Raw genomic sequence first — 22,209 nt, forward strand, 5'->3', positions numbered from 1 at the left:
TCGACCCCCCCCCCAAAAAAAAAGAATATTAGTGTGGAGAATCAGATTACCCAAGTTTAAATTTTGTTCTACTACTTCCTGTGTGTGTGTATAAATATGTGAGTGTGAATATGTGGATGTATTTGTGTGTGTGTCTCTGTGTGTGTATTTACACATATACATTTTAATTGAGAGATTACTTAACTCTGTCTTTTGGCTCTCCTGGCATCTTAATACATTGGGCACATTACTGAGGTGTTTGCAAGACATCTTTAGAACATTTTGTGTGCTCAGAAACAAATGTGAAAATCAATACGATGCCATTCTAATTATAAAAACAAACGCTGCCTACTTATAAAATTACTTTCATCAGTTAAGTCTTCCTTGCCCCTCCCTGCCCTTATTGCATCCGCTCGGCAGTTACTACCTTCCTGGATTTGGGTTTGTAAAGCAAGTTCGCGCTGTAATCACTCTCAGGAGTTCCTGTGGTCATGCTAGCTGGGTGTGTTGTCACAGATCCACATCGAATGCACAGGGGTGGGGGTGGCCTCACCCTGCAAAACTCAGGTGGCTGCTGTCCAGCTCCCTCTCGGGGAGACATCTTCTGCAAATGTGTTACACTGACACGCAGAACCCTAGCAGGGCTCTCAGCTGCAGTGTGGAGTGGAAAGCAACTCAGGGGAGCCATCTGCCCTCCCCAGGTCTCCTCCTTTCAGTTGCCTACTTCTTCCCAGCAGCCAGCTGCCACAGAAATCAAGACTCAGTGGACTGTAATGACTGGTGCTTGCGGGGAGAAAAGCAGCTTCTCTGATTTGGCCACAAGATAAAAGACACTGGACTTAACTTCATCAGTCTGGGTGCATCAATAATATCCAACATCCACCATTTGCCTGGGCTGAGATTAGATGGCGAAGGTCTTTCATGTCTCTGGAATGAACCAAGTGAAAATTAGTCCAGAGGTCAAGTGAGCAGACGATTGGGCTGAGGGGTTGTTGCTGGGTTTGACATTCCATGTCGAAAATAATATTGGTTATTAATCTCTGCCTTGTCGGTAAGATCTGGGTATAGATTGGCCCACCCCTTGCCCCCATTCCTTGTGCAGACCCAATTCCGATATGCCCGTCCATGCTTAGAAGGCCTTAGACCTGCTTCAGCAACTGGCAGTGTGAAGACCCAGGTGCACTAACAGAGGTAAGATGCTAACATCACAGGTGGGAAGATGGCTTGCAAGGTACTTGCTGGGCAAATGTGGCAGAGTTCAAGAGCAGAGGTTAACTGCAGAAATAAAAGGGAGTTAGGGGGACACAGGTAGACAAGTGGGTTCCTGAAATGTCAGCTTCCTGTTCCCAAAGAGCATAAGAAGACAGTGGGAGAACTGGCAGGAAGACACAGGGGTGGTTATATAAACAGGACCTGTAGAGGGAGGGGGAGAAGCCAGTGGCTGTATAAAATACCCAAGCCAGCTTCCAAGCAAGGACCCCCAGCATTGGGTGTCTCCCCTCCGGTGCGGTAACGGGGTCGCTTTCTATCCTTTTCTTCTAAACTTTGTCTTCTGCTTTCCCCAGTGTTCAATTGTTTGTCTCTGCCCCGGAAAGAACTCAGGGATCCCCTAGGCAGCTAACAGCACCCTGTTACAGTAAGATGAGCAGGATGTAATACTCTGGTCAAATAACAAGAAAGAAATCAGTGGTTTGATCCGGCTCAGAGTCAGAGATGCCTGGCCATACAGCGAGCTATAGAGGTCAGAAGCACTTACCACTTCTTCCCCCGTTTCTATCCACGTTTAGTGATAAACTTGAATCGTTTGGGGGAAAAAATGTATACTACCAGTGAGACATGGAATTAAATAATGTCAGGGATAATGAAAGTGTTTAAAAGCAAAATGATGTAGGGCCAGGTAGATTAGGGTCTTAATCATCCTCTGTGTGAACTATTGACGGATTTGCCAACTGATGACCTCACCAGTCAAGGTCTTTCATCAGCCTGCTTTTCTGTATCTGCATTCATTCATCACATACTTTAAACTAAACATCAAATATTCTAGCCCCTTGGCATGCCAGCTTTGCCATAGGATCATATAATTACCCTTCGACTTACCTTCCTTCCTTCCTTCCTTTCTTCCTTCCTTTCTTTCTTTCTTTCTTTCTTTCTTTCTTTCTTTCTTTCTTTCTTTCTTTCTTTCTTTCTTTCTTTTTAATTCTCTCTTTCTTGAAATTTTTATTACATATTTTCTTTATTTACATTTCAAATGTTGTCTCTTTTCCTGGTTTCCCCTCCCAAAATCTCCCATGCTATGCCCCTCCCCCTGCTTTTATGATGGTGCTCCCCCACTCATCCACCCACTCCTGCTTTCCCATCCTGGCATTTCCCTACACTGAGGCATCAAGCCTTCACAGGACCAGAGTCCTCCCCTCCCATTGATGTCTGACAAGACTACCCTCTGCCACATCCATGGCTAGTGCCGTGGGTAGTTCCATGTGTACTCTTTGGTTGGTGGTTTAGTCCCTGGGAGTTCTGGGGTGTCTGGTTGGTTGATATTGTTGTTCTTCCTATGGGTTTGCAAACCCCTTCAGCTCCTTCAGTCCTTTCTCTAACTCCTCCATTGGGGACCCCGTGCTCAGTCCAATGGTTGGCTATGAGCATCCACCTCTGTATTTGTCAGGTTCTGGCAGAGCCTCTCAGGAGACAACTATATCAGGTTCCTGTCAGCAAGAACTTCTTGGCATCTACAATAGTGTCTCTGGATGGCCTTTCCTTCAATCTTTGCTCCATACTTAGTCTCAGTATTTCCTCCCATGAGTATTTTGTTCCCCCTTTTAAGGACTGAAGCATCCATACTTTGGTCTTCCTTCTTCTTGAGCTTCATGTGGTCTGTGAATTGTATCTTGGGTATTCCAAGCTTTTGGGCTAATATCCACTTATCAGTGAGTGCATACCATGTGTGTTCTTTTGTGACTGGATTACCTCACTCAGGATGATATTTTCTAGTTCCATCCATTCAATCCTTTAGTTTCTTTTCTGGATTGATGTAAGAATTAAATAACACTGGGGGCTGAGGATATGGCTAGTTGTTAGAGAGAGTTCATAGCATATATAAAGCCCTGGGTTCCATCTTCAACATACATAAACAGGGTGTGAGGGTACATGTCTGCAATCCCAGCATTCTATAAATGGAGGCAGTAAACTCAGAAATACAAGGTTATCCTCAGCTATCTAATGAATTTGAGGCTAGCCTGGGCTACATGAGACCCTCTCTCAAAATAAATGGTAGATAATGATAGATATAATTATAATGAGAACTGAAGAATAAGAGGATAAGAAACAAATTAGCAACAATATTTTTACCACTTATATATGATTCCTCTAGAAAGAGAATGCTGTAGAATGAATGCATTAGTGTGGCACACGATTTAATCTGTAGTTGTTTGTTGAATGTCTCCATGGCTTGTTGTGTTCAGAATATAAGAGGGGAGATTATCTGTTGAAGTTTTAAAACTTTTAGGTGAACTTTTTTATATCTTAATGCTTGTATGCATTTAGTTATTTGTATCATAAGAAAAATATTGGAGAAGAATCACAGATTTGAGCCCAGGTAGATATAATCATCAGGATCCAGGCTGCATTGCTTTCCCATCAGGGTCTAACAAATAACCTCCGAACTTCATAGCTTAAAATCTTTAATTTAACATCTCACAGTTCTGCAACATGGAGGTGCAGTTGAAGGATAGATGCTACCTTCCTGGATAAAATAAAAGTGTGAACCCCCTGCTTGCAGCAGCAGCAGCAGCAGCTTTCTAAGGCTCATCTAGCAGTTCAAATGGGGGGGGGGCTGGGGAGATGTGCAGTCAGGAAATCGAGCTTGGATTTCCAGTATTCACTTTAAAAGCCAGGCATGCTGGTACACATCTGTATACCAGCGATGGGGAAATGAGGGCAGAGGGATACAGGGGCGTAAATGAACATCCACCCTAGCCAAATCCACGAGCCCCAACCTCATTGAGAGACCCTGTTTCCAAAAATAAGGATTGAGAAGCAACTGAGGAAGAGACCTGAGTCTACCTCTGGTTTCTGTCTAGAAACACAGACATGCTTGCACACCTAAACACACACAGACAGGAAAAAAATTAAAGGCCAACTAATGAGAACTGCGTTAATCAAAGGGTCTCCTTTTGAGGTCAAGGAATTACAATGAACATTAATGGGTATTTCACTGTTACGATATCACAGTCACAGGGGAGAAGACTGGATAAGGACAGGGACACTGGGAATTATTTATAGAATTCTGTTTATTTCCTTGGTTTAGCCCCAAGAGTTGGTAAAGACTCCAGGAGTGCATGAATCATGGAACTAAAGGGTGAAAAGTGGAAAGATCACTTTTTGCATACTTGGGTATGAACACAGTGTTGACTTTCATAGGTAGATTCTTGTGGGGGTCTTTGATCCTTCCAAATAAACCTATTGTCCACTACCCTACATTCACTCAGTATTTGAAAAAAACAAAACAAAACAAAGTACTGTTTATAGTCAAAATCCTTCCTTCCTCCCTGTTATATCCTCTCCCTCTGAATACAAACAGCACAGAACAGAAAAGCCAAGCCCCTGTATAGACTTCACTCTTCACTCAGCACCTTATCCAGGAGACCACACTTCAATTCTGCCTTTTTCCAATATGCTTCATCTTTCCAGGAAAAACTCTAGATCAACTCAGCAAGATAATGACCTAATTACCTCAACGGATGCCAGAAGCAAATACAAGATAGACTGGAATGTCTTCAGGGCCATTGCAGCCAATAAGTCAGCTAACCTTCAATACCGTGCATGAAGGATAAAAATCTAAGATAGTTATTTTAAGATTAAACATAAATATCCATGGTATCAGAGTGCAAGCCATGCAGAGTGAGTTTCCTTTCCCTGTAGTAAATGCGATGGTTTACATGCAGTGCCTGAGATAGGCGATTATCAATTTAAGCACAGAGCCAAGCATGCCTTTTCTGGACACCCCCTCATCAATGAGTTCATTTAATTTCAGAATGAAGTTGAGCTTTAAAATTTAGACATAGATAATGTTGCTAACACATGTTTAAGAAGAGGGAACATTTAATAAGAAAATATCAGGAACAATGTGGTTTGGGATTTGCTTACAGTTAGTCCTTTATCTGAATTCAGATACATGTCAGCAATTTGAAACCTGCATGTCTGTATCTTATCCCTTGATTCTCTCCATCCTCTCTGAGCCCTTCATAGTGTGTTTCTGGAGATCAATGGTCAGAATTTGATGTGGGGGTTGAATGTGTCCCTTTGGTAAATGCCAGGATTTCCGTGAAGGTGCTGGAGGCTGTGGCAGAGCTGGGGTTTAGGTCACAGAGGTCAGACTTTTTAAAAATGTATTCTATGCCCTTAAGGTATAGAAGGATGGTGGTAAGCCAACCCTCCGTTTGTTAACATACTAGAGCCTTTGCATAGTGCAAAAATGAGTCAAGTCATCGGAGATCTATTTAACGGATGGATTTATTCTGTTCTGTGATAGTTACAAGTGAGAAACGTGCTTTTATGCCTGGTTTACTGTTTTCAGATCCATTCCCCTTCCCCAGGCTTCCATTTCTTTCTAGTTAGCTAACTCTAAATCCCAGGCCTCCAGGGCCCACCCTTGGTCAAACTCACATCGGTTTCCTGTTTTGCAGAGTAAGATGCAGTCACTGTGAAATGCTTTTATTAGGGAGGGCCGCTGGGTCAATCTCCATACACTTCTGTGAGCAAGCCACCGAGCGTCATGTGATAACTGAAGATAAGTGAGAACCTATCACAGCACAAGCAATGGCAGCTTCTGCCACACGGAGAATCTGATTACCTCTGGCAGCCATCTGTTTAACTAAAATCTGATGGTAGGAGTGTGGCTACCGAGTTTGGTAATGAAGCTACTCGTTAAACCTATGTTATTGTAGGTAGTCTCTTTGAAAAGGCACCATTCATAAGCACCGTCCCACAGCACATCAGACTCAGCTGAGAAATTCCTACTGATGGATACAAAGTCCTAACTCTTTCATGTGATCATTCATAGTCTTAGCATCAAGCTGTACTCATGTAAATACATGCCTGTTACCAATCATAACATGTTTCCTTTCAGTATATTCAGCTAATGTTTTATGATTTCACAATGCTGTAAGTATAATACCTAACTGAGTGTATCTTTCCTTTTTATGAAATGTGTTGGCTCACAGTGTGCTAGCCTTTGGCAGCACTGAGAATTTGTGTTCCTGTAGTAATTTTATTTCTTTAGTGTTCTTTTGAGGAAGTCACTACAGTTCCAAATTTAAAATTTAAGTAAATAAAATCTTTTATACAATGTGATCAAATATAGTCAACATGGATGATGTGTTTTTAATTGAAATTTCACCTCAATCAACTATAGATAGTCACCTGCTTGTGATTTTTGTTTAATAATGTGTCTTTCAAGGGGGTGCCATTAGTGCTAATCTGTAATAGTCCTCATTATTAACTGATGGGGGATGCCTTTCTGGCTGGAATTTTTGATATAGTTGAATAATTTAAATCAATTTATTTGTTGATAGTAGGTCTTGATGCTAGGAAGCAAGTATCAGTGGGGTTTTAGAATATATTTAATAGAAGACCGAACATGTTCTAAATTTGACAGAAATTCCCAGGGAAGCCAAGTGGTGAGAAGTTCTGGCTCTTTGGAAGAGACTTCTAGTGTCAGGGAGGGCGGCTTCTTCTTGTTCCATCTGTGTACCAGGGCAGTACACTCATGCAAGCGGTTCTATTTCCCTTAGCACTCTGCCTTGCTCTTGTTCCTCAACAGACGTCCTGTCCTATGCCCTTTCCTGCTTGAAGAAAGCCTGGCACTTTAAAGTCAGGTCTCCAACCCACATCATAAAGAGATCATTTTCCCTATTCAAAAATGAAACAAATTGAAAGAAGAATGGCAGGTTGCCTCTAAATATCACCAGCCCTAATGTCTCTGTTTATGCTTGTCTTTTAACAGCACACTCCTTTACTGAAGACTGGGTAGGATCTGTGTCTCTTCCTTATACACAAGTAGACTCAAAGGTCTCCCCTGGCTTCAAAGGACCTCAAGTTCCTTTAGGTGCAAGTCTGTCACTGGAACTTAACTCCAGTCTATCTTATGACTGCATACGTTTCTGTCTCTTTGTGCTGGACTCTACCTGGAAATCCCCAGGATATGTATGCAAATGGCCATCACTCAACCTGGCCAGGTCCATCATAGATACATCTCTGAACCTCCTTTATTTGAGCCCATTAGGTAGAGAGCAAGAGGCAAGTAGAGCTGGTGTTCTCAGAAGGATGGATCTCCATAAAGATGGAAGGATTTACCTCTCAGCCCTCATACCAGGGGCACTGATCCTTAGGATGGAATGAGAAACAACTAGAAAGTCCAAAGTCCTCCTATTCTCCACCAAGCTTCTCTGCTTCTCTCTCACCCTCTCCATCCTTACCTCTTTCTAAGGATTTTCATACTTTCTCTCCTTTAACTAGTATATTCTGCTTTTTGGCTCATGGAGGAGTGGAGTTGGCTAGACCACAATAGTCATGTTGACACAGATTTCAGGCATTCAGAGATTGCTTTCTGATCTCCAATTCCAGAGTCTTTGGGTGTTGGGGATGAACTCTGTCAGAAGTGTAGCTTGGGTTCTAGAAGTCACCTTTCAGAGTCCCTGCCTCTCCTAAGGCCTGGGCATAGGTTTATAATGACCTTAGTGAGTGCTAATGCCTGCACAGTGAGACTTAACATTCTCTGATGCTCTCCAGCTGCCCTCTTGCTCTGCCTGCAGAGAAAGAATAACCTGGGTTGCAAGGCAATCTGACGAGGTCATCTCTGAAATAGAAGGCAATAGGACCCCAAACAACTGATTTGTTGGTCAATGTCAGAAACATTCCAGAGGCAAAGTTGTCATACAGCTCTCAATCAGCTGAATATATGCTTCTGTCATATGACATAGGTGTTATCATGGACCACATTCACTCTGTGCTAGATGTTATAAACACAAAATGTCTGACCCACAGCCCACTGGCTGTTTCTGGCCCAGGAGAGCTATGATATTTTTGTGATTTTTTATCTAAGTCAGTTGTGTGGTTTTTAGGTGTGAACTTTGTAGATGATCATGGCTTCTCTTGTCTCAGGGTTAAGAGCATGAATCAGATGCCTATAATACTTAAGCTACTTAGTAACCATGTGAGGTGAGAATTATTGTCCCATGATATGACTGAAGAAAATGAGGCTTGAAAATCTCCAGTAACTATGTGTGGCATTTTGAATGAAAATATCCTCCAGAGGCTCACATTTTTGAATACTTGGTCCTTAGTTGGTAGTGCTATTTAGGCAGGTTTAAGAGGTGTGGCCTTCCTGTAGGGAGAACTTCATTGCATTCACGGTTTGATGTTTTAAAGCATCCTGCAATTCTAAGGATTCTGTCTCTGCTTAAAGCTTTTGTTTCAAAACATGAACTCTGGCTTGCTGCTCCAACCACCCCCTCTCTGTGCTGTCATCATGGACTATTATCTATCTGGGAATATAAGCCAAAACAAACACTTTATTCCTTAAGTTACCTTAGCTATGATGTTTTATCACGTCAACAGAAAAGTAATTAATATACCATGCTGTAACCTTGATAGGATGGAGCCAGTTTGGGACTTGAACACCCAACAGTCTGGAGCGAGAAGGTTCCCTGTCCCACAGTGATGTGGTCCTGTTGTCACAGTCAGAGGCAAGGAAGAAGGTGTTATCATCTGGACCCAGGAGCCACCTGTGATCATAAAGGAAACTGTGACTTAAAAAAAATGTTGATTAGGAATACTCTCATGGGGTGTTTTGAGTCTATAAGGAAAGCATCATATGACAATGCAAATAGTGTTTGAGTGGGTACAGGGGTCTGGCGCAAGGAACCAGGGACCCTGAATACCTTGGCTGATCCTTTGCTTTCTGTGCACTGATGTTTTGGGAGAAAATGCAATTCTGGATCCCTTACAATAGATCTTGCCTTTACTTTGTGCCAGAATGTTGATTGCCTAAATGCTCTTCCCTGTGATTTTTTTTTTCCTCCCGGATATAACACAGGCTGAGGATGCCTTGCCCAAAATTCTTGGTACCAAAAGTCTTGCACATTTCTATATCATTTGAACATCTTTAATCTGAAAATCCAAAATCTAGTACCTTTTTAATGCCAGGAGCTAAAGAGACTAGCTTAAGTTGAAAACAATATGGGAAAACTTATATCAATAAAGTATAAATTAACAGTGCATGATATTTACATAAAAATATTTTAAAACATTGTCTTTGATGAAGTTTTGAGTTCGTCTGATTTGGTTTTATGATGCAAAGTTTAGCTCTGAATTTGAGGCCAGGCTAGCCTCAATTTTTTACATGATATAGATTTTATGGTATCTTTCACACACCTACCTGAAAAAAACGAGATGGCACAGTTGATAGCATAACTTTATCCATATTCTGCTCTGCACATTTTCTTGTCATGTCCAAATTGGATCAGGGAAGAGTCTATCCCTTGCTGTCTTCATGAAACAGAGTGTAAATCAGTTTGGGTTACCATCAGGTTCACACGGAAAGGCAAACGTTCTCACGATGTTCTCTTGAGTTCAATTAAGTGGTTTATAAACCTTGAGTTTCTGATATTAGGAAGCAGTGACTCCTATCTGCTGCAAAGGCAACATTTAGGCAACATTGTAGCTACTGTTGAGGAAGACTGCCCTCCCTTTCAAGCAGCTCCCATCTTTCTGGGATCAGTGTTGCCTTCCTGAGTGCATCTATCACGATCAGGCCTGGGAACGTCTGTTGGCATCCCTCCCAGAAGGAGTGGTTTTTGAGTGGAGTTATTGGACTAGCAACCGAGTTTCTAGTCTCATTTCCCAGACATCTATGTGCAGTTCAGCTCAATTGCTCCTGGCTTTGAGTCTAGGGAAGGTGCTAGAGTATAGAGAGGCCTGAGAAAGTGAACTGAGGAGGACTATTGGCCCTGGGGAACCATCCTCCATGGTGGGTACAGATTTCCAAGTGTATCTGTCCAAGTCACCCATGCTCTTTTCCCATAATGCCCCATCACTGCTCTGTAAGTAGAACCAAAACACTCATTGGGGTCCTAAGATGAATTCTGGTGGAATGATACTTTGGTTTGTCATTGGTCCTTTTGGGGGGGAATGAGGGGGAGGGGGAGGAGGAAGAGGAGGAGAAGGAGGAGGAGGAGGAGGTAGAAGAGGGTAGGTTTGTTTATACACCTCCCCCTCCCCTTTCTGTTTAACAACAGGGAGGGACTTAACTACGTAGCTCCATAAGATGGACTCATAGTTGGTGTTTGTAAGATTCTCCCAGGGGAAGAATTCTCACAAGAACACACTGACAATCTTCCTAGTGGTTATTTCTTATATTATCTTCTTTCTAAATATCTGTAACAATTTCCATGAATTCTGATGAGAAGTGATTTAAAATGGCTTATCAATCAGGAGGCAGAAGCAATAATAATTCAATAAGAAATTTTAAATGGAAAATTAACTCCCAGGATAGGATTTATTATCAAGAAAACAAAATGCCCAATATTTTATTAGATTGGGGGATATTTACTTATGGGTAGAATAGAGTATTTGGACTTTAGATACTGTAGTAAATTAGCTTTCGGTGTCTCTTGTTTCAGTGATGCCATGAGGCTTTGGGGGAGTTCTGGGCCTAGGGACAAACCATTCTTGTTTACTATTTGTTGCAAACAGGTCACATGTAAATGGCACAGTAAATGAAACAGATTAGATATCTGCAGAAACGGAAGGAGGTGAAAGCTACACAGGCACATATGTGTAAGCTATGGTTATGGCTGCACAATTTAAGAGGTGCTTTGCAAAAACGTCTAGAATGTAATGCATGGATATGTAAAATATACAGTGTAATGCACAAGGCTATGTGATTAAAGCCCAATAAATTATTTTCCAAGGAATGTCAAAAGCCAAGAACAGTAGTACACACCTTTATTCTCAACTACCAAAGAGGCTGAGGCAAGAGTATTTCTTGAGCCCATGAGTATAAAGCCAGTTCCAGATGACATAGAGACACTTAAAATTTTCTGAAATATTTTACAAATATATTGTATAGCCACAGAAAACTCATGAGAAGGTTATCTATGTTGATACTAATTTGAAAGAGAGATTTCTTAGAAAGACAATGAATTTTCTGGCACCATTTGTTGACAGTATTTCCTTAGTAGTTATGGGACAAGGAAGGTTAGAAAGTTACATTTAGAAGTTGGTATTTAGGATGCTTGCTTGCAAGTTTAAAATGATTGCAAAGGGGGAGCATTGTCAAGAATTCCTGAGATGAAAATATGTCTGATGCTGTAGCATAATGACCAGTAGAAATTTACAGTTCTACTAATTCAATTCTAGCTAATTATGATAGAGTTAACAGGGAAGAGAGTAGGGACTGAGACTGGATTGAATGATATTACTACAATCTTCACATCTGGCTTCCTATCAAACAGCAGAGTGATCTATAATTTTGGTACCACTTTCCTAGTATAATTAATTTATTTCATCTTTTCTTAATATTATTTATGAGAATTAGTTATCTTTAATACATAAAGCAACTTTTTCCAATTTGTGGAAAAGGAATGATATGAAATTAAATCTGTATTATGGCACTAATTAATTGAATTTCTTATTATTTTTGTCCAGTTGTAAGTGAGCTTATAAAGGATATGAAGCAGACATCAAGATTAATTTGCTCAATGAATATGTGGTGTTGAATTTTGTAAAGCCAGATGACTATTTATCCATTGTTTTCTGATCCTTTCTTTTTGTATATGAGTGTGTATGTATATGAGTATAATGTGCATATGTGTATGTGGTATATGTGTACCTGTGTATGGGTTCAAAAAGCAAAAAATGTGTTGGGTCATTACTCTGCACTTTATTTCTTTGAGGCGGATCCTTTTCTGAACATGAAGCTCACAAGTTGATTAAGCTGGCAGCTAACAATTAATCCTCCTGTCTCTATGCTATGGTTATAGGAACTTGCAAGACCATAACTGATTTATTAATGGGTGCTGGGTTCCAAACTCAGGTTCTTATAATCAGGCTGTACTGTCTTACTAAGCTTTCCAGTCCTCTGATGTGTGTGTGTGTGTGTGTACATGTATTATAATAAGTCTGTGTATTATGTGTATATGTATGCAAATTTTCTTGTGGGGGGGTGCACTTGTGTGTATATTTGGAAGCCAAGTGATGATGTCTTGTATTTTCTTGCTTTCTCTATGCTTTATTTATTGAGGCAGAGTCTCTCACTGAACCCAGAGCTCATCATTTGGGCTAATCTAGGCAGGAGATCCATGCATCTGGCTCTTGCATGCTGGAATTACAGGTTACAGCTGCGCTGCGTTGCCTGCCACTATTTTACATGAGTACTGTGGATTTGCGCTCCAGTCCTCACATTTGTACAGTAACCCTACGACATCACCCCTCACCAATGCTGGTCATTTTATGTTTGCTCTCTTTTTAAAAAACAAAAAAGATTTATTTTATTGCATACATGTATGTGTGTCTATATGTGTGCATGTATGCCTCATGAGTCAGAAAAGATCATTGGATCCCCTGGAGCTGGAGTTTCAGGTGTTATGAGCCACCATGTAGGTCCCGGAAATCCAACCACAACTCTCTGCAAGAACAGCTAGTGCTCTTAACTGATGAACCATCTTTCCAGCTCCCTATACTCATTCCTCTTAACTTCAAATTGGACTTGTCAGCACCACTTCTGGAGCTGGGCGGATGTCAGAGGGCAGGGGAGATTAATTCCAGTTCTAATAACATAAGAAATAAAAAAAAAGAAAGGCTCCAATGGTAACAAACTCCAGCAATAAAAATCACATCGAAAGCTGGGGAGCTTGGCATAAGAGCAGAAGCACTCTACGCCTCTGTGTCCTTAATACCCCCAATCATGTAAGTTGTCACACATTATCTGTAGAAACACTGCAAACCTGGGAACCCCAGGTGGGCACTTCAGAATCTCTGTTCTTTGTGAGTTGGGACACTAGGAGACAGCCCAGAAATATTCCATTGTTGTTCTGTATTGATCACTTTCACACTAGATAATAAGAGAGGTTTTAGTTATGAAGATCTTAGACAGACGTTGGTTCCAGTGGATAAAAAGGCTCTTAGATGCGGGTACATTTTTAAGTCCACTGTAATATAATTGATGACAAAATTTAAACCATCTAGACAAAGCTCCCAGGCCAGTTCTTTCTGTTGTAAGAAGGCAGGAATGACAGCTTCAAGAATCAAGGTCCTTTTGTGAACATGTCCTGTGAGGTCTGTGCATTCTATTCCAGGGGGGTATTTTTGCTTATAGTTGTTTTATGTCTTGGATTTCATTTTCCAGGCACTCTGGAGAGGCATGAGACAGGCGAAAGAGCAAGGATCATTCTCAACTGTGGTGACGATGCGCAGCTCATCAGATCTGAGCCTACACTGTCAGTGGCCTCTGAGACACACAAGCACAAAAGTGTAGAGCAGAAGCCATCCAACTCCTACCAGCCTGGACCAGTACCCTGCCCCAGTGTGCAGCTGGAATCTTCATGTAAGGTGAGTCTGCATCTCTCCTGTGTTCCACAGGGACATAGCAATTGGAGTAAGCAGCAATGTGGCCCTAACCCCTCTATATAAAAGTAGGGAGGCAGATGACATCATCTGTCCAGTGATGTTGGGTGGAATGGGATAGGGGAACCTAACTCTAAAGTGGATGTTATTCTTGTGATGGCATTCGTGACAATAAAGTTTTCAGCTTATCAAAAATTAAGTTACACAAGAAAACCAAGAAGGAAGACCAACGTGTGGATACTTCATTCCTCCCTAGAATAGGGAACAAAATACCCATGAAAGGAATTACAGAGTCAAAGTTTGGAGCTAAGATGAAAGGATGGACTTTCCAGAGACTACCCCACCTGGGGATCCATCCCATCCTCAGCCACCAAACACAGACACTATTGCACATGCCAGAAAAATTTTGCTGAAGGGACCCTGATATAGCGACCTCTTGTGAGGCTATGCCAGTGCCTGGCAAACACAGAAGTGGATGCTCACAGTCAGCTATTGGATGNAACACAGNGCCCCCAATGGAGGAGCTAGAGAAAGTACCCAAGGAGCTGAAGGGGTCTGCAACCCTATAGATGGAGCAACAATATGAACTAACGAGTACCCCCTGAGCTTGTGTCTCTAGCTGCATATGTAGCAGAAGATGNCGTTTTCAGCCATCATTGGGAAGAGAGGCCCCTTGGTGTTGCAAACTTTATATGCCCCAGTACAGAGGAATGCCAGGGCCAAGAAGTGGGAGTGGGTGGGTAGGGGAACAGGGGCTGGGGGAGGGTATAGGGAACTTTCGGGATAGCATTTGAAATGTAAATAAAGAAAATATCTAATAAAAAATAAGATAATTACAAACAAAAAAAAAGAAATGCAAAAAAAAATTAAGTTACTATCCCATAAACTCAGATTTTAGGTGTTTTTCAATGGTATGATTATATGCTATAGTTCCAATCCATTTTTAATAGTTCAGTTGAATATATTTAGTTTCTTTTACTCGGGTTAACTGCTCATTTTAACCAGCCTTAATATTTTTCTTTTCTTGTTATGATATAGTGATTTCATATAGTTTCTTTAAGATATTATTTTCCATTCTTATCCTTCATGCAATCTTCTTAGTATTTTTGCCTGTGCCATTTGTATGTATGGACATACTTAGGATTTTTTCATGTAAATATTTTTTCATAGTATTACCAGTATATTTTCACAGTTTAAGGGTCACTTTATGTCCTATGGGGTTTTTTTTTGTTCTTATTGGTGACATAAATTATTTTCTTATTAAATATATATGTTTCCAGTAAATCATTTGAATCTAAAGATTTTTAGAAAATCTAAATAGGGGGCTTGAGAGATGGCACAGTGGTCAAGGGCACTTGCTGATCTTCCAGAGGGCCCACGTTTAGACCTCAAAATCCACACCGCCCTCACAGCTATGTATAACTATAGCTGCACAGATCTGGTATCACTGTCTTTCTTAGGCGGTTGCTCTCACATGTATGTACCTCTGTGTAGTCATGCACAGAATTGAAAATAGCCTAAATAAAATAAGATCAAAATTCTTTGAGTGGACACATGGGAATTAAGATTTCTAAATTAGGATTTATGTATTCTTGCCATTTCCTGTTATTTCAATCTTTTTAATAAAGACTTAGCAAAGATCCTATTTTTTTTTAATTGTGTGAATTACATTTATATTAAAAACAGAAGATATCTTGTCATTCATCAAGGTGATGGAAGCCAAGCCACACAATTGAGCTTCCATACCAGCCTTGCAGGTTTAGGGGCCTGATTTAGATTTTATCTGAGTGGAGTACTCATTACCTTTGGAGATCTCGGACGCTAATTGAACACGTAATAAGTCTGTCACCTGAACAGTATAGACTTGCTAAACAGTGAGAAGTCTGACTGGAATCACACTGTTTGGACATACCGTCTCAAAGTGCAAAGCTGGAAGACTGTATAGCACAGATCTGAACACAGGGCCCCATGGTCCTTGTGATGCCAGCCTCGGGGCACTGATTGATTCACACTGTAACCTCTCAGCCCATCAGGCAGGTACTTCACCAAGTCATGGTTGAAACAGAATGTAAATCTCCTAAAGAGTGTATTTCTCTTTTTACTATTTCATCCAGACAACCTACATTAGTTCATATTCTCCTTCTTTAGATGTTAACCCTGTGGATAGCAATAGCCTAGTCTTTCATTGTTCTGAGGTTGCCAAATATGCTCTATTTATTTATTCATTCATTCATTCATTCATTCATTCATTCATTCATCTTGGCCTACGTTTGTGGGCATGGTGTATATGCAGTGTTTATAGAGGCCAGAAGAGGAGATAAGATTCCCTGGAACTGGAGTTACAGAGAATTGTAAGACACCGTGTGGGCACTAGGAACTAAACCTGGATCCTCTGAAGAACGAGTCAGTGTTCTTAACTACTGAGCAATTTCTCCAGCCCTATCTCTTAGCATTCTTCACAGGAAATCAAGACTTTTGTAAGGATGCCTATGTAGCTATAATAGCATTTCAAATGAATCATATACATGGTTGGAACTCTCATAATGGCATGGACCATATTGTATAATAAGCATACATTGTAGGAGAGAAGAGACTGTTCCAGAATGATAGATAAGACCCAGGTATCCCCTGACCTGTGTGTTTCAGAGGCAGAGGTCTGTAGGGAAAATAATGACTTTTACTGGGTGCCAGTTTTTCTCCTTGGAGTCCCAGAAGGTAGATAAACTGACTGTTGTTTCTTTCTGAAGCTCAGTTACCCTTTAGGTAGTGGTAACAGTGTATACACAATTCATTTTCTGTATATAATTTTGTTTCTTTCTTGACTCCAGGAAGCAATAAAATGCCCGGGTCTTGGGTCTTGTCATCCTGCTTGTAGGCTGATGTCCACTCTATTTTCTAGTTGTTGCCCTTTACCCAAGCAGTCTACAATTTCCAGTCTTCGTTCTTTGTAGTGGAGAGGCAAAGGAGACAGGACAGTCGCCTCTTTTCCTCTCCACACTCTTGCTGTCGCTAGATTTGGTGTGACTGGGGGTTCTTGCGCTTGCGCTTCCCTTTCACACCTCCAGTGTCATGCAAGATGTCTTCATTGTCTGTCAGCCCTGTGCTGCTTTAGGATTTGTCTTAGAGCCAGGGTGCTGAGCTCATCTTATCTTAAGGTATGACATTTAAAGGTAAACCTAGACATTATTAATATACTTCTGTGTGCATGTGATGCGTATGTGAGAGTATGGGCACACATGTCCTGGTATACATGGGAGGTTCAGAGAACACCTTCACGTGCTGGTTCTTTGCCACCCACATTGCTTGAGATGAGGTCTCTGTTGTTTGCTGTCACCTATGCCACTCAGGGTAGATGTTCTGCATGCTTCCGGGAATCTCCTTCGCTCCTCTCTTTTCAACATAGGAGCACTGTGATGACAAGAGTCTGATGCTGTGGCCAGTTTTTCCATGAATTCTGGGAGCTCAAGCTTAGTTTTTCATATTTGTAAAAGCTCTATCTACCAAGTCATCTCTTAGCTCATAAGTGACTTACTGTATAGTAGACGCTTCATGGATTTCATTTTTAAAAAAAACAAATCTTCAATAAGTGTGTGAATAATATTCATTCTGTAAGTGGAGAAAATGGGAGCCAACAGGCCTGGGAGCTTTAGACCATCCAAGATTGCGTTGTATCTATTCTTGTGTTTGTGTGCATGTGTGAATGTTAATGCGGCACAGGCCGAATACTGGATTGCAATGACATAGACAATTCAGACAGAACAGAACATTTAGAACTTGATGCTGGCTAATATTTATACACTCCTAGAATGTCCGATTCAGGTTTTCTTCATTCATTTGGAGAGTACATATAAATGGGGAGAGCAGGTTATGAAAAGAACACAAAATGTTGTAAACATCATTTTAAAATATGTCCACTTTGAATTGCTGGAGGTGCTGAATCTGCTGTTAGACAAAGAGAGATCTTTGGGATGAAAGGAGGAGAGTCAGAGCCTTAAAGGATTTACAGGATACAATAACCTTGTTGGTGCTGGAAGCTGCTGTTCTTAGATTGGGCAAGAGGATAAAGCAGGATAGAGTCTATTTAAATAGCAGTGGGAGAAGTTGAGCTGTGAGGTAGGGATGAAAATCATTGCTATATGACAGTGAGCTTTGGGGCTACATGGTATTTTAAGAAGAAAAGTCCCGTTTGTTCATTGGTTGTGTGGTTGGTTTTTGTTTTATGAGTGTATGTGTTCGTTTTTTTTTGTTGTTGTTGTTCTTATTATCTATAACATGGATAAAAGGATAAACAGGATTATTTTAATGGACAGAACTTACGACATTTGCAGTGCCTGAGAACTCTGCTGAACCAAGCAGAACCTGTCTCTCCCTGCCTGCTTTTTTGCCTGTTTGCTGGCTTAGAGTTGTCCCACCTAATGTGGTGACATTGAAACAAAACACGCGATAGTTCGAGTTGGTGTTTAGAATAAGATCAGAACAAATTGTTAAACACGTGCATTTTGGATATGTGAGATTAAATAAAAAAATTACTTGACCCATTTGACCCATTTTTTAAATTTATGTTGTTTTAAGATGTCTGCTGGGTGATTTAAAAAATCATAAATGTGATCTGTGTTTTATGTTAAGATAGTGGTGACCATGAAGAAGGTTATGTGAATCTCTCAGTGAAAATCGGGGAATGAATGTTTTAGGGTCACAGCTCAGATCTTTGCCAAGGTTTTTACTCATTCTGCTGTTGAGTGGAGGGGTACCTAGGGAGACTTGCCCTTACAGTAGCAGGTGGTGGCCCAAACATGATATAATGGCTGTAGCTTGCTGATCAATGGTCTAGTAGTCCTCTTTTCACTGGAAGGTAAGGAGGTATCAGGAGGACCTGAAAAGAATCTCTAACTCCTCTTTCTTCCATGTCTGAAATTTTAATAAAGCCATTTATTTTCATTCCATAAAATTCTGTATATGTATGTTCATACATATGTATATAGGATGGAATGTAAATTGAAATAGTTTATGTCAATACATTATATTCTGTTCTTGTATAGAAAACAGTACTTGTATGTGCTGGGGACACCATCTTTTGTTAAATAAACAAACAAACAATAACAAAACACCCTGCAAATTATAATTTCCAGTGCAACTGAGTATTTGTGTGTGTATATGTGTAAGTTCAGATGTGTGTGTGTGTGTGTGTGTGTGTGTGTGTGACAGAAAGTTAAGAACAAACATATCCCATTACAGGAAGCCTATGCCTTATAAGCACTTATCCTACAGCTTTACCTAGTCATTCTTCCAAGGACTTTAGGACTTTTTTCCAGTTTTGAGACTTATCACAAGTGACCAGAGTTCTAAGCTGCCACTGAGCCAAATGGCTCACAGTGCAGTGAGTCTTCCTTCCTGAAGAGCGATCTAAGCAGTGCCTGGCTCCATATAGCCCCAAGAGTTTTCTGGAGCGGATGCTTACTCTTGTTTGGAGCCTTTAAAAGGGACTCTGATATTTAATGTCTCCCTGTGTCTCTACAGAGATGAAGATATGAACTTGAATGCCATGTGCCACACCGTTCTCATGTGCTCATAGAGCTCTTTGTTTTGAGCGTGGTACATGTGTTAGTATGCGACTGTGTGTGTGCATGAAGTGTGTTCTTGCCTTTGGAGGTCAAAGGTTGAAGTTAAGTGTCTTTCCCAATCACTCTCTGCCTTATTTTTGATATAAGGGCTCTATTGATCTTGAACTTCGATAATTTGGCTAACTGACTATCCATTGAGCCCTAGGAATCCTCTTGTCTCTGCCTTCCCAGTGCTAGGATTACTCGTGTACACTTTTACATGGGTGTTAGGGATAAAATTCAGGTCCTTGGGCCAGAGATGGTAGTGCATACTGTTAAACCCAGCACTCAGAAATGAGAGGCAGATAGATCTCTTCAACTTGTGCCCATCTTGGTCTACATAGTGAATTCCAGGTCAGCCAAGGCTACATAGCGAGATGCTTCTCAAAATAATTAAATGATTTTAAAACTTACAGGGTAAATATTTGACAGACCAAGCCATCTTTCTCAACCTCCATTAGAGAATTTTAAATAGTACACTTGTATGGATTAACCTAAACATATAAGGTTGGATGTAAATACAAACTACATTTGCATTTACATCCCAGTTGATGCTTTTATAGTATTTAACCTTGATTTGACCTTAGTGTAATATCTCCCATAACTCACTGAGAAACTTCATTCAAATCTTCTCTTGCCTTCTCTTGTAAAATAGAAATAGCAACCTGCTAGGAATTCTGCTACTTAACACCTATTAAAATAAAAAGTAATTTTTAATTATTTCTTTAAGTTTGTATTTATGGGTATGTGCATAAGAGTGAAGGTGCCTGTGGAGGACATAAGAGGGCAGAGGATCCTGCAGCCAGAGTTATAGGTATTTGTAAGTCACCTGATGTGGGTGTTGGGGACTTCTGAAAGAGCAGTGTGTGCTATTATCCACTGAGCCAAATGTCCAATGCAAAAAAACTACTTTTTGGGTTTTTTTTTTTTGTTGTTGATTTATGTTTCATGATACATGAAATAACCAAAATGAACAAAATAATGGTACTTGAAAATCTCACCTGTAGATTTACATGTAAAATAAATTAAAGCTCACTGAGATAGTATTACTATTAGTATTAATACTAATAGTATTATTAGTAGTATTAAATCAAACTCCACTTTTATTTAAATATTCCATTACCAAAATTACATTGCATTAGAAGAGATCAAGTAGTATTTATTTGAAAATAATTGCATTATATAAAAATAAAGGGCTGGAGAGATTGCTTAGTAGTTGACCATACTTGCCACTCTTGCAGAAGACCTGAGTTTAGTTTCTAGCACCCATGTCAGAGAGCTCACAACTGTCAGTAACTGCATAGCCAGGACATCCTGGTCACTCTTATAGCAATCACAGGCACTGCAGCTATGTGGCATATATTCAAAACTAAAATTAAAATATATAAATTTTCCATTTAGATTGTTCCCTTTCATCTCTTTGGTAGATAATTTGGATGGCATCCCTTTTGATAATTGACCAAAGTATGAGTATCATGGAAAACATTGTATAAATTTGTAAAAAAAAAAAAAAATAGGGTTGTTATTAAACATTGAAACTATTCAATTCTATAAGTTCAGTGTTCTGTTTTTTTGTTTTAAATATTTCACTTCACTTAAGCTCTACTGAGAACACAGTGACTGGCTGGTAGCATCTCCCTACGTCAGACAGTAAGAAAAACCTGTAGGAGTAATGGTATGGCATGATAATTTGCTTTTTGAATCATATATGAAACAATGAATATTTTTGTCAGCTAACCGTTCCTCAGAAGGTTCTGCAAAGGTGAAGAACGCTTTAAAAAAATTAACTGCTTTGTGTAAAAACATCCTATATCACATTTAGTGGCATGAATTTAGACTTTCTTTTTATTTTTTTCATTCAGAAAGTTACCTCAGACACAAGAAAAACTATTACAGGCTCTCACAGCTTTGTTTCAGAACCTACCTCAGGAGGTCCGGTCCCCACAGAAGGAATAAGCATGCTGAAGTGACTCCAGCTGCCGGCCTCCTGCACAGGAGCCACCCTGATTTTCCTCAGAGGACTTCAAAGCCTGGCTCAAATCTAAACATTCGTCAGCCATGTAAATCAGGGTTACAAAAGGAAAAAGCGCCTATTTCATGGTGCACGGCTGGCGGCGAGAGCCCAGCTTTGTGCTACACGTGCCGGGGAGGGGGGGGTGCCAGCCACTGACGGGCACCGCTTCTACCCCTGTGACAAATGCAGTTAACGCCCGATCCATATTAATGTTGTCACGTTCCCTTGATGTATTTAAACAGATTTTAATTATTTCCAGCATTCCGAGGCCCAAGATATATGGCCTCATGGTTCCTCAAAGAAAGCTTGTTTAATGTGTGAACGTAAAACCTCTCATCGAAATGGAACTTTGATACTGGCCTCAGTGACTGCCACAGGTTATTCATCCAGTCAGCAATTTGTGTGGCAAAGTGCCATTTGAATAGCGTATTGTTGGGGGACTTACGGTCCACTTGACAAGGGCTCTTTCTCTAAATAGTACAATTTAACTCCAGCTGTTAGAGATTGCCTTTGACAGCAGCCACACAGAACGGAGACTCGCTGCTGAAAAAAAGAAAATCGATAACAGCGCCTTGCTCCTAGGAACCTGTTCTTTTCTTTTCTGTGGACCTATCAACTGCCAACGAGGGAGGAGACGTGGGAGCTTAAATATTGTTTTAAATGCAGTCCACTTTGAGTTTCCAGTTAAGACTTGCCATGGACGGTACCAAAGTAGAGTTTTTAGGGTATGGTTTCCACACCCTGCGTCCTGTTGAGTCACAATTACAGGGCAGTTGAATCTGAAGTCTCTATACTCCGTAGAAAAGAATGACTGTTAAAAACAGACAGAAGTGTGGGTGATGTTATAGTCAGACCAATGACGTCTTGATGCTTTCTTGTCAATGTGTCTTCTACATTTCTTCTCTTCTTCTTCTTCTTCTTCTTCTTCTTCTTCTTCTTCTTCTTCTTCTTCTTCTTCTTCTTCTTCTTCTTCTTCTTCTTCTTCTCTCTCTCTCT

General features: G+C 40.5%; 1 protein-coding gene across 3 annotated transcripts in view; it reads left to right on the plus strand.

Moving 5' to 3' along the window:
* Positions 1–22,209, plus strand: part of Wdr72 (WD repeat domain 72) — a 172,301-nt gene that overhangs the window by 51,924 nt on the left and 98,168 nt on the right. For all 3 annotated transcript variants that reach the window (XM_021207686.1, XM_029543846.1, XM_029543845.1), the window contains exon 14: positions 13,382–13,584. In XM_021207686.1, coding sequence (XP_021063345.1) covers positions 13,382–13,584 — 203 coding nt within the window. The remainder of the gene's footprint in view (positions 1–13,381; positions 13,585–22,209) is intronic.

Source organism: Mus pahari, chromosome 10 (assembly GCF_900095145.1).
Source record: "Mus pahari chromosome 10, PAHARI_EIJ_v1.1, whole genome shotgun sequence".
Lineage (NCBI taxonomy): Eukaryota > Metazoa > Chordata > Mammalia > Rodentia > Muridae > Mus > Mus pahari.